Source organism: Lolium rigidum, chromosome 1 (assembly GCF_022539505.1).
Source record: "Lolium rigidum isolate FL_2022 chromosome 1, APGP_CSIRO_Lrig_0.1, whole genome shotgun sequence".
Classification (NCBI taxonomy): domain Eukaryota; kingdom Viridiplantae; phylum Streptophyta; class Magnoliopsida; order Poales; family Poaceae; genus Lolium; species Lolium rigidum.
Window position 1 is genome coordinate 131,025,091 of NC_061508.1, and position 17,944 is coordinate 131,043,034.

Genomic DNA, 17,944 nt, shown 5'->3' on the forward strand with positions numbered 1-17,944 from the left:
ATAAAAATATAGTTTCAGGGGAGGAATCTGATAATGTTGTCGATGAAGAAGGGTTTGCCTTGGGCATCCCCAAGCTTAGACGCTTGAGTCTTCTTAGAATATGCAGGGGTGAACCACCGGGGCATCCCCAAGCTTAGAGCTTTCACTCTCCTTGATCATATTGTATCATACTCCTCTCCTGATCCTTGAAAACTTCCTCCACACCAAACTCGAAACAACTCATTAGAGGGTTAGTGCACAATAAAAATTAACATGTTCAGAGGTGACACAATCATTCTTAACACTTCTGGACATTGCATAAAGCTACTTGGACATTAATGGATCAAAGAAATTCATCCAACATAGCAAAAGAGGCAATGCGAAATAAAAGGCAGAATCTGTCAAAACAGAACAGTCCAGTAAAGATGGATTTTATTAGGGCACCATACTTGCTCAAATGAAAATGCCCAAATTGAATGAAAGTTGCGTACATATCTGAGGATCACTCACGTAAATTGGCTTAATTTTCTGAGTTACCTACGGAGAATTAGACCCAGATTCGTGACCAGCAAAGAAATCTGTTTCTGCGCAGTAATCCAAATCTAGTATTTACTTTACTATCAAAGACTTTACTTGGCACAACAAAACATAAAACTAAGATAAGGAGAGGTTTCTACAGTAGTAAACAACTTCCAAGACTCAAATATAAAACAAAAATACTGTAGCAAAATAACACATGGGTTATCTCCCAAGAAGTTCTTTCTTTATAGCCATTAAGATGGGCTCAGCAATTTTAATGATGCACTCGCAAGAAATAGTATTTGAAGCAAAAGAGAGCATCAGGAGGCAAATTCAAAACACATTTAAGTCTAAAATGCTTCCTATGCATAGGAATCTTATAAATAAACAAGTTCATGAAGAGCAAAGTAACAAGCATAGGAAGATAAAACAAGTGTAGCTTCAAAAATTTCAGCACATAGAGAGGTGTTTTAGTAACATGAAAATTTCTACAACCATATTTTCCTCTCTCATAATAATTTTCAGTAGCATCATGAGCAAACTCAACAATGTAACTATCACATAAAGCATTCTTATCATGAGTCTCATGCATAAAATTATTACTCTCCACGTAAGCATAATCAATTTTATTAGTTGTAGTGGGAGCAAATTCAACAAAGTGGCTATCATCATATATAGGAGGCATATTGTAATCATAAAAGAAAATTTTCTCCTCAATGCTTGGGGGACTAAAAATATCATGCTCATCGAGCCAGCTTCCCCAAGCTTAGAATTTTCCATAGCATTAGCAACAATGGTGTTCAAAGCATCCATAGTAATAACATTCCCATTAGCATGCATATAAAGTTCCATGGGTTTTTTAATTCTCTCTTCAAACACATCATGTCCTAATTCAAGATAAAGTTCATAAAGATCTCTCATATTTTTGTTGTTTTCCATTATGCTTAACTAGTGAAATAAAAACATGCATGATATTAAGTAAAGTAAAACAAGTAACTAATTTTTTTGTGTTTTTGATATAATGCAGCAAACAAAGTAGTAAATAAAATAAAGCAAGACAAAAACAAAATAAAGAGATTGGGAAGTGGAGACTCCCCTTGCAGCGTGTCTTGATCTCCCCGGCAACGGCGCCTGAAATTTGCTTGATGCGTGTAGCTGACACGTCCGTTGGGAACCCCAAGAGGAAGGTGTGATGCGCACAGCGGCAAGTTTCCCTCGTAAGAAACCAAGGTTTAATCGAACCAGTAGGGAGTCAAGAAGCATGTTGAAGGTTGATGGCGGCGGGATGTAGTGCGGCGCAACACCGAGATTCCGGCGCCAACGTGGAACCTGCACAACACAACCAAAGTACTTTGCCCCAACGAAACAGTGAGATTGTCAATCTCACCGGCTTGCTGTAACAAAGGATTAACCGTATTGTGTGGAAGATGATTGTTTGCAAGAAAACAGTAAAGAACAAGTATTGCAGCAGATTTGTATAAAAGAATGGACCGGGGTCCACAGTTCACTAGAGGTGTCTCTCCCATAAGATAAAATCATGTTGGGTGAACAAATTACAGTCGGGCAATTGACAAATAGAGAGAGCATAACAATGCACATACATGTCATGATAAGTACAGTGAGCTTTAATTGGGCATTACGACAAAGTACATAGACCGCCATCCAACTGCATCTATGCCTAAAAAGTCCACCTTCGAGTTATCATCCGAACCCCTCCAAGTATTAAGTTGCTAACAACGGACAATTGCATTAAGTATTGCGCGTAATGTAATCAATAACTACATCCTCGGACATAGCATCAATGTTTTATCCCTAGTGGCAACAAGACATCCATAACCTTAGGGGTTTCGTCACTCCCAGCATTCACGGAGACATGAACCCACTATCGAGCATAAATACTCCCTCTTGGAGTTACTAGCATCAACTTGGCCAGAGCCTCTACTAATAACGGAGAGCATGCAAGATCATAAACAACACATAGGTAATAACTTGATAATTAACATAACATGGTATTCTCTATCCATCGGATCCCGACAAACACAACATATAGCATTACGGATAGATGATCTTGATCATGTTAGGCAGCTCACAAGATCCAACAATGAAGCACAATGAGGAGAAGACAACCATCTAGCTACTGCTATGGACCCATAGTCCAGGGGTGAACTACTCACTCATCACTCCGGAGGCGACCATGGCGGTGAAGAATCCTCCGGAGATGAATCCCCTCTCGGCAGGGTGCCGGAGGAGATCTCCAGAATCCCCCGAGATGGGATTGGCGGCGGCGGCGTCTCTGGAAGGTTTTCCGTATCGTGGCTCTCGGTACTAGGGGTTTCGCGACGGAGGCTTTAAGTAGGCGGAAGGGCAACGTGGGGGGCCACACGAGGGCCCCACACCATAGGTCGGCGCGGCCAGGGCCTGGGCCGCGCCGCCCTATGGTGGCGGCGCCTTGTGGCCCCACTTCAACTCCTCTTCGGTCTTCCGGAAGCTTCGTGGCAAAATAGGACCCTGAGCGTTGATTTCGTCCAATTCCGAGAATATTTCGTTACTAGGATTTCTGAAACCAAAAACAACAAAAAACAAGAATCGGCTCTTCGGCATCTTGTTAATAGGTTAGTTCCAGAAAATGCACGAATATGACATAAAGTGTGCATAAAACATGTAGATATCATCAATAATGTGGCATGGAACATAAGAAATTATCGATACGTCGGAGACGTATCAATGAGAATAATAATGATAGCTACTTTGTTGAATTTGCTCCCACTACAATTAATAAGACTGATTATGCTTATGTTGGGAGTAGTAATAATTTTATGGATGAGACTCATGATAAGAATGCTTTATGTGATAGTTATATTGTTGAGTTTGCTCATGATGCTATGAAAGGTATTATGAGAGAGGAAAATATGGTTGTAGAAATTTTCATGTTACTAAAACACCTCTCTTTTTGCTGAAAATCTTGAAGCTGCACTTGTTTTATCTTTCTATGCTTGTTGCATTATGCTTCATGAATTTGTTTATTTACAAGATTCCTATGCATAGGAAGCATGTTAGACTTAAATTTGTTTTGAATCTGCTTCTTGATGCTCTCTTTTGCTTCAACTACTATTTCTTGGGAGTGCATCATTAAAACTGTTGAGCCCATCTTAATGGCTATAAAGAAATAACTTCTTGGGAGATAACCCATGTGTTTATTTTGCTACTGTTTTGTTGTGTTTTGGAAGTTTTTACTACTGTAGCAACCTCTCCTTATCTTATTTTATTGCATTTGTTGTGCCAAGTAAAGTCTTTGATAGTAAAGTCAATACTAGATTTGGATTACTGCGCAGAAACAGATTTCTTGCTGTCACGAATTTGAGCAGTAGTCCCTGTAGAAAAATCAAAAAAATCTGCCAATTTACGTGCGTGATCCTCAGATATGTACGCAACTTTCATTCAATTTGAGCATTTTCATCTGAGCAAGTCTGGTGCCTCTTTAAAATTCGTCTTTACGGACTATTCTGTTTTGACAGATTTTGCCTTTTATTTCGCATTGCCTCTTTTGCTGTGTTGGATGGATTTGTTTGTTTCATTACCTTCCAGTAGCTTTGAGCAATGTCCAGAAGTGTTAAGAATGATTGTGTCACCTCTGAACATGTGAATTTTTGATTATGCACTAACCCTCTAATGAGTTTGTTTTGAGTTTGGTGTGGAGGAAGTTTTCAAGGATCAAGAGAGGAGGATGATACAATATGATCAAGAAGAGTGAAAAGTCTAAGCTTGGGGATGCCCCCGTGGTTCATCCCTGCATATCTCAAGAAGACTCAAGCATCTAAGCTTGGGGATGCCCAAGGCATCCCCTTCTTCATCGACAAATTATCGAGTTTCTTCTCTTGAAACTATATTTTTATTCGGTCACATCTTATGTGCGTTACTTGGAGCGTCTGTGTGCTTTTATTTTTGTTTTGTTATTTTCATTCTCTGAATAAATGCTTGTGTGGGAGAGAGACACGCTCCGCTGGTTCATATGAACACGTGTGTTCTTAGCTTTTAATGTTCATGGTGAAGGTTGAAACTGCTTCGTTAATTGTTATATGGTTGGAAACAGAAAATGCTGCATGTGGTAAACGGTATAATGACTTGAATAATTTGATACTTGGCAATTGTTGTGCTCATATATATCATGTTTAAGCTCTTGCATCATGTACTTTGTACTTATTAATGAATAACTACATACAGCTTGTTAAAATTTGGTTTGCATGACTGTTCTCTAGAGTCTAGATATTTTCTGGTTAAGGTGTTTGAACAACAAGGAGACAATGTAAAGTCTTATAATAGTTACAATATGTTCATATGTAAGCTTTGCTGCACTATTTTATACTTGAGTTTGCTTCAAACAACCTTGCTAGCCTAGCCTTGTATTGAGAGGAATTCTTCTCGTGCATCCAAATCCTTGAGCCAATAACCATGCCATTTGTGTCCACCATACCTACCTACCACATGGTATTTCTCCGCCATTCCAAAGTATATTACTTGAGTGCTACCTTTAAAATTTCTATTCTTTGCCTTTGCAATATATAGCTCATGGGACAAATAGCTTAAAAACTATCGTGGTGAAGAATATGTACTTATGTGTCTTATTTCTTAATAAGTTGCTTGTTGAGCGGTAACCATGTTTTCTGGGGACGCCATCAACTCTTTTACCTTTGTTGAATATCATGTGAGTTGCTATGCATGTTCGTCTTGTCTCAAGTAAGGGAGATTTTCATGATCAAATGGTTTGAGTATGCATACTGTTAGAGAAGAACATTGGGCCGCTAACTAAAGCCATGATTCATGGTGGAAGTTTCAGTGTGGACAACTAATCCTCAATCTCTTATGAGAATATTAATTGTTGTCGAATGCTTATGCATTAAAGAGGAGTCCATTATCTCGTTGTCTATGTTGTCCCGTATGGATGTCTAAGTTGAGAATAATCAAAAGCGAGAAATCCAATGCGAGATTTCTCCTTAGACCTTTGTACAAGCGGCATAGAGGTACCCCTTTGTGACACTTGGTTGAAACATATGCTATGCAATGATAATCCGTGTTAATCCAAGCTAATTAGGACAAGGTGCGAGCACTATTAGTAAACTATGCATGAGGCTTGCAACTTATAAGATGTCTTATACATAACTCATATGCTTTATTACTACCGTTGACAAAATTGTTTCTTGTTTTCAAAATGAAAAGCTCTAGCACAAATATAGTAATCAATGCTTCCTCTCGCGAAGGGCCTATCTCGCTACTTTATTGTTGAGTCGGCTTTGCCTATTCTTTCTATCCCGAAGCAAACACTTGTATCAACTGTGTGCATTGATTCTTACATGTTTACTTATTGCACTTGTTATATTGCTTTGTGTTGACAATTATCCATGAGATATACATGTTGAAGTTGAAAGCAACCGCTGAAACTTTATCTTCCTTTATGTTGCTTCAATGCCTTTACTTCGAATTTATTGCTTTATGAGTAACTCTTATGCAAGTCTTATTTGATGCTTGTCTTGAAAGTATTATTCATGAAAAGTCTTTGTTATATGATTCGTTAGTTTACTCATTATCTTCATCATTGCTTCGAATCGCTGCATTCATCTCATATGCTTTACAATAGTATGATCAAGATTATGATAACATGTCACTTCAGAAATTATCTTTGTTATCGTTTACCTACTCGAGGGCGAGTAGGAACTAAGCTTGGGGATGCTTGATACGTCTCAAACGTATCTATAATTTCTTATGTTCCATGCTACTTTTATGATGATACTCACATGTTTTATACACATTATATGTCATATTTATGCGTTTTCCGGAACTAACCTATTGACGAGATGCCGAAGTGCCAGTTCTTGTTTTCTGCTGTTTTTGGTTTCAGAAATCCTAGTAAGGAAATATTCTCGGAATTGGACGAAATCAACGCCCAACATCCTATTTTTCCACGAAGCTTCCAGAACACCCGAGAGCCACCAGAGGAGGGCCCTGTGGGCCCCAGATGATAGGGCGGCGCGGCCAGGGCCTGGGCCGCGCCCCCCTGTTGTGTCATCGCCTCGTCAGCCCTCCGACTCCGCCTCTTCGCCTATTTAAAGGTCCCTGACCTAAAACCTCGATACGAAAAAGCCACGGTACGAGAAACCTTCCAGAGCCGCCGCCATCGCGAAGCCAAGATCCGGGGGACAGAGTCTCCGTTCCGGCACGCCGCCGGGACGGGGAAGTGCCCCCGGAAGGCCTCTCCATCGACACCACCGCCATCTTCATCACCGCTGTCTGTCTCCCATGAGGAGGGAGTAGTTCTCCCTCGAGGCTAAGGGCTGTACCGGTAGCTATGTGGTTAATCTCTCTCCTATGTACTTCAATACAATGATCTCATGAGCTGCCTTACATGATTGAGATTCATATGAGTTTTGTATCACTATTAGTCTATGTGCTACTCTTGTGATGTTATTAAAGTAGTCTATTCCTCCTCCACGGTGTAATGGTGACAAGTAGTGTGCATCGTGTAGTACTTGGCGTAGGCTATGATCATAATCTCTTGTAGGTTATGGAGTTAATTATTACTATGATAGTATTGATGTGATTTATTCCCCCTTCGTAGTGTGATGGTGACAAGTGTGCATGCTATGTTAGTACTCGGTTTAAATTGCAAAGATCTATTATGCTCTAAAGGTTACTTAAATATGAATGTCGAATGTTGTGGAGCTTGTTAACTCCGGCATTGAGGTGCTCTCGTAGCCCTACACAACGAATGGTGTTCATTATCAAACAAGAATATATGTAGCACAAAGGAAGAGAACTTATTTATTTATGTGATCAATGTTGAGAGTGTCCACTAGTGAAAGTATGATCCCTAGGACTTGTTTCCAAATACTGCAATCATCGCTTGTTTACTGTTTTACTGCATCTTTACTTCCTACAATATTACTACCATCAACTGCACGCCAGCAAGCACTTTTCTCGGCGCCGTTACTACTGCTCATATTCATTCATACCACTTGTATTTCACTATCTCTTCGCCGAACTAGTGCACCTATACATCCGACAAGTGTATTAGGTGTGTTGGGGACACAAGAGACTTCTTGTACTGTGATCGCAGGGTTGCTTGAGAGGGATATCTTTGACCTCTTCCTCCCTGAGTTCGATAAACCTTGGGTGATCCACTTAAGGGAAACTTGCTACTGTTCTACAAACCTCTGCTCTTGGAGGCCCAACACTGTCTACAAGAATAGAAGACCCGTAGACATCACGCATCCCGCTTGATCTTGATGATAACTCTTCAAGCTCTACTCAAACCGGAATGCCTCACTTGATCAATGTTGCTTAGTGAAGACTCACAAATGCTCCCCCATACACTATGATGGGAAAGCTCCATTGATGCACATCTTCACATGTCCATTATCACCAAATGGACGGCAATCTTCAAGCATGTGATCCACTCAAGATGCTCATCTTGAACTTGCCCAACTCAACCTTGTATCTTCTCATACTCACTTAAGATAGAGCATGGCTAATATTGAGTTCCACATAAGAACTCCATCTTCATTTCTTCTGCTTGATCATATCACATATATCTTCATACCGATGATCTTGATGCCAATACACAAGGTATACCTTTATCTTCATGGCATACATACTTGAATCCAACACATGGAGTACAAGTAGTACCTATGGAGTATTCCTTCATATAAACTCAATGAAAACATTAGTCCATAGGGGTTGTCATTAATTACCAAAACCACACATAGGGGCAATATACCCTTACAATAAGGGAGGAAGAACAAATAAGAGGAGGGACACCAAATTTCTCCAAGATCTAGATCTAGTGGATTTCCCTCACAAAGAGAGGGATTTGATTTGTAGAGATGTAGATCTAGATCTCCTCTTCTTTTTCCCTCAAAAAGATTCAATAAGCATATGAGGAGTAGATGGATATGGCAAGCTCTCAATGTCAACAATGGCGGAGAGCAAATGGGGGAAAAGCTCACAGCCCAAGGAGGAAGAAGGGGGCTTAAGTACCCCCTCCCATCGAAATATGACCGTTTGGGTAGGCTCAGGCCGGATTATCCTTGGCCGGATATTTGCAAATATCCGGCCCCCAAAAAACGGCTAAGGACCAGAAAAAACATGCCCCTGGATGGGGGGCGGATATTTGGCCGGATATTTTGTTTGGGCCGGATAATCCAGGGGCCGGATAATCCGTCCCAAACTTGGGCCGGAATATCCGCCCCCTCGAAAACTGGCATAAACAACAAACTGAAACGGGTATAACTTTAGCATCCGAACTTCGATTTTGATGATCTTGGGCTTGTTTTGAAACTAGGAACAAGCTCTACAAGATCATGCAGGGAACCATCATAGTACAACAAGATAGGATATAAATAAATGATGAAAGGTTTGACCTATCTAAAAAGGACATACCGGTAAAACCTCCAACCTTGAAAATGGAACAAGTTGCCCGTGCAAAAAACCATTCTCGATGAACTAGAGCTTGTCATTAGAATAAGCACAAGCTCTAAACCATCACATGGATAAGATCCAAATAACAACCAAGAAAGATGATGCAAGGATGCAAATGTTTGAGCTCTCCGAAGGATACGATCAAGTTACTCACTCGAGAGCCCTCTTGATAGTACGGCAACTAAACTATAAACCGGTCTCCAACTACACCATGAGACCGGTGAGAAAGAAACCCTATCAAGAGAAAATCTTAACCTTGCTCATTTCATTTGAGCTTGATGATAACGGTCTTGACCGCAACAAGATGGAACACCTTTTTTGAATGTGCTTGCTTGATGAAGTCATGCGAAATGCTCCTCCGTACTTCACTATGGGGGAGAGCTTCTTCTTCGACGCATCTTCACATATCCATGATTACCATATGGATGGCAAGCTTCAAGCATATGATCTCTTCGAGTTGGCTCATCTTGAACTTGCACTTCATTTCTTTATTCTTCATCATGTTGATATCCTGAAGTAACTTGAGGGCTCACTTCATTTTCATCCTTCATCAATTTCTTCTTATTTCAACCTTGAAGCCAACATATGGTTCAAGCATTGTCTATGGACAACTCCTACAAATATAACTCAATGCAAATATTAGTACATAGGGATTGTCATTAATTACCAAAACCGCACATGGGGGCTCCATGCACTTTCACTACCAAACAATTTAGAGAAAAATTCCCGTAAATAGCAACATGCGAAGAATCAGCAACTCCGCATATGTGTTATCAATTTCATTATCTAAACTGGGTAAAATTCGGTAATTTATTTGAGAACTCTAAAAAATAAAACTTAATACTATATTCTAATAGAGACATAAGCTAATAAAACAAAAAGCGAAATGAACTCATGGTTCCATTAGAAAAACTTAAAACTACATTCTAATGAATAAATGAAGCATATGAAAGTGCTAGATTATTCAAAGAAAAAGATATAATATTTGGCATGACAAGAAAATCATTAAAAGGAAGTTCAAAGTGGGTGACAAAATTTTATTGTTAAACTCTTGAGTTAAAATCACAATGGGGAGGCCTAAAAGTCATAGAAGAGGTTTACCGCTCCGGAGCCATTCGACTTCATGGAGATACTAGAGGTAAATCACTTGTTAATGGGAAACATCTTAAGCATTATATTGCATGTCAAAAAATCGTAAGGCTAGTGGAAGAGTTCCATCTCCAAAGTTCCGAGAAGGAAATCTCAATGAAATACAACCTGCCAGAAACTCAAAATCAATAAAACGTAACTTTTTTGTTCATAACTATTTCGGAAAGTCCTAAAACTTCTAGAAAGTTATTTTTATGGAAAATAAGCCGATAAAGGATGCAATGATGTGCAGTAGGAATGACACTGTAGAAATTACGGGCATGGAAAAGTGTACCCACCTATTATTTAATTTCTTGGTCGTAATAAAACAGAAAACCTCCGAAAACATTTTTTTTACGAAACACAGTACAATCATAGACGCTCATAAATACGTATATACACTCGCCTCTATGAAAGCATACATTTACAACCTATCCATATGAACACCTTCGAAAGCCTATGTCCAAGAAATCGATCATTTGAAGGGTCTTAAGATTGACGAAGTTATCACGTGCATCCCGCTATCGATGGGTTGTTGCTTTTCACTAAAAAACATTTCACCTTTATGAGGCATCAAATCTGAGATTTAAACGTTAATAGGTTTGGGGTGTCATTGCCCTCCTAACCGTCCAACCATAAGTTAATTCTCAACCTTTGAAAACATCCCTTTTTTGACAATCAATACCATATATATTCATAATAATAAATAGTACATGATAGAGATACACGAGCTGTCTCCAGCGATTACAAAATAAAGTCTAAAAGATACTAGCAAATCTTCGAGGTCTTCAAACTCTTCCTTCTTCCAAGACATAATCTTGTACTTTTCTGAAGGCAGCCAAAGATAGATAACAAACCATAGACCTGTAAATACCAACGAAGGTTCTCCCATAATTTTAATTTGAGCCGCAATGCCAAGGCTGCGTGCACGCGCGCAACCATTAAAATAGTCAATCAACATCGGCAAGAGTACCAACACCAGTATGTCGGGGAATAAAACCGATCTCGCCTTGTCGATGTTGATGGAGAGTCGAGAGTACGAATCACCATTGTCGAGGACGTAGCAACCGGGACAAAAACTGCGAGGATAATCCTCCTCGCGGCAACCATGAGAAAAGATCCAAGATCGATCTGGCGAAGTAAGATCTGAACACCCATACCTAGATAATTGTAATCTTTCAGCATCACCATTGACGTCGGGAAGGAGATCTCGTCGTCGAACGAAAGGCCGAAGATCACTTATTGCAGACGATGCCATCTCCATTGTGGGGAAATCAACAAGAAAACGGCGACCAAAAACCTAACATAGACTACTGAAAAGACTACTTTTATTGAAAACTCCACTCATAGATCGGGTTCCCCACTCCTCCCGACGCCGGCGAAGCCGGCCGGCGGAGGGGGAACCGATCTATGAAGGAGGCTGAGTCGGGGCGGCTAGGGCTTTTTCTCAAGAGGCGGCGGCTACAGGGACTCTTGAAAACATCCCTTACTTTTCAAACGATTTTATGCAATTTATGTCACCTTCTGCAGGAAAACAAACAAAAGGAAAACCTGCAAATGGGCCGCGCAGGAGCTCTTTGGGCTGAACTGGGCCTACTGCAACCTGGGCCAGCCGCAGAGGAGAGGCCGCATGCCCGCATCGTCACCTCGCTCGCTCGCACACGTTCGCTCGTTCCCCTCCTGGCTTGTCTCCTCAGACCTCGGGCACGCTCAGCCAAACCAGACGCCGCCGGCCGCCGGCCGCCGCCCCTGCTTGCCCTCCTTCCGAGCGGCCGCCAGCCAAGCGTGCGTGCGTGCCGGGTGACCCTCCTTCTCCTCCCGAATCCCCTCTCTCGCCCCTACCCCTGGTCTTCAACATCACCCGGCCGGCGGCTAGGTCTCCATCCGGCGAGGCGGCGATGATTGGGCGGTCGGGCCACTTCTTGGTGGCGATTTCGTGGTAGCAATGGGCATGAAGGGGAACAAACGTGCTGCTGCAAAGGGTAGAGGTAAAATTTCTTGATTGTGTGGTCAATTGGATAAATTATTGAATTTGTGAATTGTGACTTTGTGAGCCATAACCATTGTACTAACTGGTTATATTTAAGATCATACATATAAAATATCAATGCATCGAGACTATTTTTTTTTTGCGTCAATCTTTTTTACAGTACTTTAGAGTTTGTCGGACCATGATTTTTTCCATCCTTGCCACTGAGTGTATGCAAAGTTTCCACCACAGAAAAACACTTATGTGAGAGCATAATAATATAAAAATAGACAGACCATGAACATGATGTGTATGCTAATTATTCAAACAATTACCAATGCATTCCCCTCTCAAGGCTAACAAACCAATAACCTTAATTATTTACATACTACTCCAGTATACATGAAGATGAAGGAATAATCATACCCTCATTTGGAGCTGCATGAACACATCCAGACATCCTGAGAGCAAGACACACGCCCGACGTACTCTAGCAGAGGAAGAGTACATACTAGTGTCCAACCTATTATTAATGTCGTATACTCCTTATTGTTCCCCGTGCAATCATGTGTGGTTCTCTAACAAATACAGCACGTACGATATATACATACACCCAGATGTGTCGACGAAGTAGGTAGCTGCATGCCACTACGGTGTTTTAGAATGAGATGAAAGAATTGGCCATGTCGTACTTCATCTTCTCCAGGTTGGGCGATATGGCGAACTTGATCATGGGCGGCGGCCCGCAGGCGAGCGCGAGCGTGTCATCGCCGCCCTCCGGCACGTGCGCCCGCAGAATGTCCTCGGTCACGAACCCGACGCTGAACTTCCAGCCATCCTCCGGCCTCTTCACCTGGTCGATGACATACCACACCTTGAGCCTGTCCGGGTACTCCGCCGCCCACCGGTCCAGCTCGTCGCGGAGCAGTATGTCATCCTCCGTCCGGTTGGCGTACACAAGGTGCATCTCTGTCTCATCCTCTGGCTGGTCGCGCAACACGGCCTGGATCACCTGGTACATGGGCGTGATCCCGCTCCCGCCACAGATCATCGCTAGACGCCGTGCATGCCGCTGCTTGCCGTTGATCACGAAGTTGCCGCGGCCGGTGTACTCCACGTGTCCGAGAGGGCCCTTGACGTCGATGTAGGAGCCGATTTGAAGCGACTCCAGGTGTTGGGTCATGAGGCCGCCGTTGGGGAACTTGGGGTGCTCGTCCTTGAAGTAGACCTTGATGAGGAGCTCGAAGTGACCGATCTCATCCACCATGCTCGTGGGCGTGTAGGCGCGCATGCATAGCTTCCCCTCGATGGTCGCGCACACAAAGATGTGCTTGCCGACTGACAGGCCGAGCACTTGGTCGGAGGAGGGCAGCGCGAAGCGGAAGAGGCGGACGTCGTGGGAGAGCTCCTTCTTGTCGATGAGGCGGCATGGGACCTTCTCGCGCGGGCTGGACAACGCGATGGGTGCGGCCAGGGCCTTTGTGGCCTCGCGGATGGGGGCGAGGTGGGAGAGGTTGGAGCCGCCATGGACGGAGTTGTCGGAGTTGTAGCCGGTGCCGGTGGTGATGAGCTCGCCGATGCGGTACGTGTCGAGGAGCGCCTTGGCCTTGTCGGAGTGGATGGCGTCGAACTCCTCCGTGCAGTCGGAGCCGGCGTTGATGAGGATGCTGTCGGCGCCGCCTGGGTGGTCCTTGAGGAAGGCGGTGCAGTCGTAGACGTGGCCGTGGACGACGATCCATGCCGAGTCCTTCGACCCGTGCTTGCGCACCTCGGACATGGTGAACTGCTTGTCGAGAGCGGCTTGCAGGAAGGGCGTGGAGGTGCTGCGCTTGAGCCCCGGCGCGGCGGCCTCGGCCGTCTCCAGGTGCTTCTGCCGTGCCATCCAGCCGCCCGTCTGGTTACCTGGCTGTGTCGGGTGCTCGAAGACGAGACCGATCTCCCCCTTGTGTGGCCGGCACACGTTCACCTTCACCTTGAACCAGCAGTTGTTCATCATCCCCTGCCAGCACACAGAAAAACCCATCAGAATTCTGAACGATCAATCACATTTGTACATGCTTCGGCTGTATGCATTTGCGAATTACTGCAGCAGGGGTACGCACCATGAGATTCCATATGAGCTTCTCGGGCTGGGTGTTGTGCGTCTGGTCCCAGGCGCGCACGGCGACCTCCTTGGCGCCGAGGAGGTCGAGGACCTCGATCTCGACGGACCAGAAGCACCAGCACCAGTACCGGCCGTACTTGGTGGGCTTCTCCGGGATGTCCAGCGTGCACACCAGCCATGTCTCGCCGCCGTCCAGCGTCACCTCCACTCTTGTGATCTTCTTGCCACCACCTATACCAAAACACAACAACAAGAGTCGTCAAACTCGTGACCTCACTAGCTTAATTACCGCCCATTAATTACTGCAGTAAAAAGGCAGAACACGGCAGTTGTTAGCTTAATTACCACTTGCTAGGTTAATCTACCATCCACTAAAACCAACAAGATTCGATTTAGCAAGCGACCGTATTAGCAAGCGACACGCTAGTTCCGTCCCTAGAATATTCAGTATCCATGTTCCTGGATTCCAGTGGCCGCCGCCCGGCGCCCACTTGTCCATGATTGGCTGGCGAGTAAGAATCCCAAGGACGCATCATGCTTGTTTTTCTTCAATTTGAGTCGCTTTTGGTTTCCATGTTTGTCCAATGAGACTCGAGGTAGATGACAATGGCATCCGTTGGATTATTGGTGCCATTAGCCAAGGAACATGCATGTCCCCCTTTCTACCTTACATGCATTAGAATACTCCGATGCTGCTGCTCTACTTACTGCTAATGGTAAGACTAGCCCCAATGGGAGTATCATAAGTAGTATCATAGTAGATGCCATGTTGGCAAAAATCTGATGTGTCAGTATCAATTAAAGAGGTGAGAGATGAGAGTACTATCATAATATGATACTGTATCATGACACATAAACCTAGAAAACTTCATGAAAAATACATCATGTACACACATTTGCATTGAAATTCTACAAAACATTAAATATGACATAAATATGATACCATGTTATGAGTACTATGCATTGTGGATGTAGTATCACAAACTAGTATCATGTACATGATACTAGTGTATGATACTTCCCATTGTGACTAGTCTAATCCCACAGTGTTGAACTATTTGCCAGGGAAAAGATCTTCCTTGTGGCTGCGGCTGGCCACAGGAATTCAGGCTCCATCGACCAATAATGAACGGGGTTGAATTTTTCACCAGCTACTACAAGCATACAGCCATGGAGCGACCTGCTAGACTGGTCCAAGAGCAACGTTTCAGTACTGCTACTCCATGTCTCCATCAACAAGCAGCTCCTGGATGTCACGAAGCGCTAACGCCCCCAGAACCACCCGATTGTCCATGCTTTCCTCGGCAGGAAAGCGCACAGGAAAAACTACTTAAAGAACACATGGTATCTTGCACCCAGTTTCGGAGCTAGCTAGCCTAACATGACATGACGCATTTCATCTTTGTCAACGGTGGTGAAGTACTCCGCTACTACTACTAATTAAGAGTACAATAATCAGGAGTTGCTGCTACTTGCTTGGTCTTTTTGGTTGGTCATCCTGTAAGAAGGCCTTTGTTTAACTCCAATTGTAGATTTTCTAGTGTCCACAAAAGAATTCCTTGCTGTAGCATAGATATATTTCTAGGCACACAAGTAGTTCTTTGTGAATCTAGAACTAACTTAATTCCCGGTCTAATAATTTCATGTGCAATTTATGTGTAAACTGGATGTGCAATTGCACACCCATATACACAGTTCTCATTTACACAAATCACAATACGAATTTAGCGGTTTTATTGTTTGATGTAGAACTAGGAAGAGGGTGTTTTAAGATCATCAGTAGTGCATGGTTCAGGAGATATATGTTCTGAACAAACGAAATACTTACAGACTCGTAGATGGCTTAGCTACTACTACTATAAGCATAAACTATGCACTGCGTTTATGCGTTGTCCCAAAAGTAGATTCCCGATCCGTTTATAAGAAATCCGTGTGTGCTCCGGTTTCAGCGTTGGTTTTTTCAAAAGAGCACAACTAGCTAGCTAGTCTATGGCACAGCAAGCTGAAAGCGTGTAGTTAAACAGTTAAACAAGGTACGACAGCGTCAGCGTGGATGGAAGCCATGTACTCACCGGAGTAGGCGTATCCCTTCATGGTGTAGGCGCGTTGCGTGGTGAAGGCGTTGATGGGCAGGATCTCGTCGTGCCCCGGCGTGGTGATCACCGAGTTGGTGTTGAGCTCGTTGATGATGTGCTCCGGCTTGTACCACCACGCTGCACAATCCAAGCATTTCGTCAGACATCAATCCACTTAAACGGCCAGGACAATCTTGGCGTGTGGAGATGGATGTGTTACCTTCTGCGTTGGCGAGCTCGGCGTCGACGTGCGAGGGCAGCACGCGGTTGTCCTTGAAATGGTAGTAGTTGTCTGACTCGGCGGCGGTGACGATGATGCGCTTCACCCACTTGACCATGCGGCCGCCGATGCATCCGGGGATGATGGCGCGCACGGGGAAGCCGTGGTCCGGCAGCAGCGGCTCGCCGTTCTGCATGTAGGCGAGCATGATGTCCCGCGACGGGTCCAGCGCCCACTCGCGCGTGATGCTGGTGCCGTACTTGGAGCCGCCGCCGCCGGGGAGGTCCTCGGCGCCCTCGAAGCACACGTTCAGGGCCTGCCCCTTGACGCCCATCATGCCGCACCGCCGCAGCAGGTCCCGGAGCCGCACGCCGCGCCACACGGAGGTGGACACCCCCGCGGCGCCCCAGTTGAACCCCACCGTCTGCTGCACCATGTTCTGCTCCTTGCGCCGGTTCCCCGCGCACACCAGCGTGGCGGCCACCTCCAGGGCCGGGAACTCGGTCGCCAGCTCGTCCATGGTGAACCGCGCCGGCCGCTTCACCAGGCCCGTCACCTCCACGGTCCACGTCGACCAGTCGCCGCGCGGCACCGCGCCGTGGTTGCGCACGTAGTGCAGCGGCGCCGGGGTGATGAAGCCGTGGTGCATCAGCCGCGCCAGCGGCGGCTCGCAGTTGAGCGGGTGCTTCCCCGTGAGGCGGATCAGCGACGGGTTGCGCTCGATCCACGCGTCCGCCGTGCCCTCGTCGCGCAAGTCGCGCACCGACGGCTCCACCTCGAACTGCAGCTGCGACCCGTACAGCTCCCGCCAGTCCTCCTGCTCCTCCTCGTCGTCGTCCGACGCGTCGTCGTAGACGCGGGCCTTCCGCGGCGGCGATATCAGAGCGGGGAAGCCGCACCCGCGCACGGGGGAGTCGGCGCGGCGGCGGATGCCGCTCGAGGCGCCGCGCACCGGCGGGGAGACCGGCTCGAGGCGGCCGAACTGCCGTGGCTCGACAGAAGCGGCCATGTTAGCTGCTATGTTGCCGGCCGGAGAGAGGTGTTGGGTTCTAGGTGTGGCGGCGTTCTGCTTTGCGGTCGTGGCAGGCAATGAGGGAGCCAAGCCAGTAGTGGCGCGGAATTGTTGCCAGGAGAAGAAGTGCAGGGCAAGATATATATACACACGCAAAGCCGACCTCGCGGATGACATGGCGCCTCGAAAGCCAGCATGGCTCCACTCTTCTGCTACATGTGGCAAGATGTTCTTGGCGCTATGCTTGGACTTTGGAGTCGCGCGATTCAGCGCCACATATTTTGCTGATATTTTCTCTTTTAGGCTAGCCAATCTTAGCTATTAGTATCATGCATATTGGATCCACAAAAATGCTGATGTAGCAGTTAATTAAGGAGGAGAGATAAAATTAGAGTATCATAGTACCTATACGGCTATACCGTATCATAACGCATATAAAGAGAAAAGTTAATGCCAAATAAATCTTGTA

General features: G+C 45.0%; 1 protein-coding gene across 1 annotated transcript; it reads right to left on the minus strand.

The window, feature by feature from the left end:
- Positions 1-12,421: 12,421 nt before the first annotated feature.
- Positions 12,422-17,565, minus strand: LOC124673724 (nitrate reductase [NADH]-like). Its single transcript, XM_047209795.1, has 4 exons — positions 16,464-17,565; positions 16,241-16,381; positions 14,167-14,399; positions 12,422-14,063 (listed from the first exon to the last, which is right to left on the minus strand). Exons 1-4 carry the CDS (start codon positions 17,470-17,472, stop codon positions 12,723-12,725), a joined length of 2,724 nt encoding a protein of 907 aa, XP_047065751.1. The 5' UTR covers positions 17,473-17,565; the 3' UTR covers positions 12,422-12,722.
- Positions 17,566-17,944: the final 379 nt, after the last annotated feature.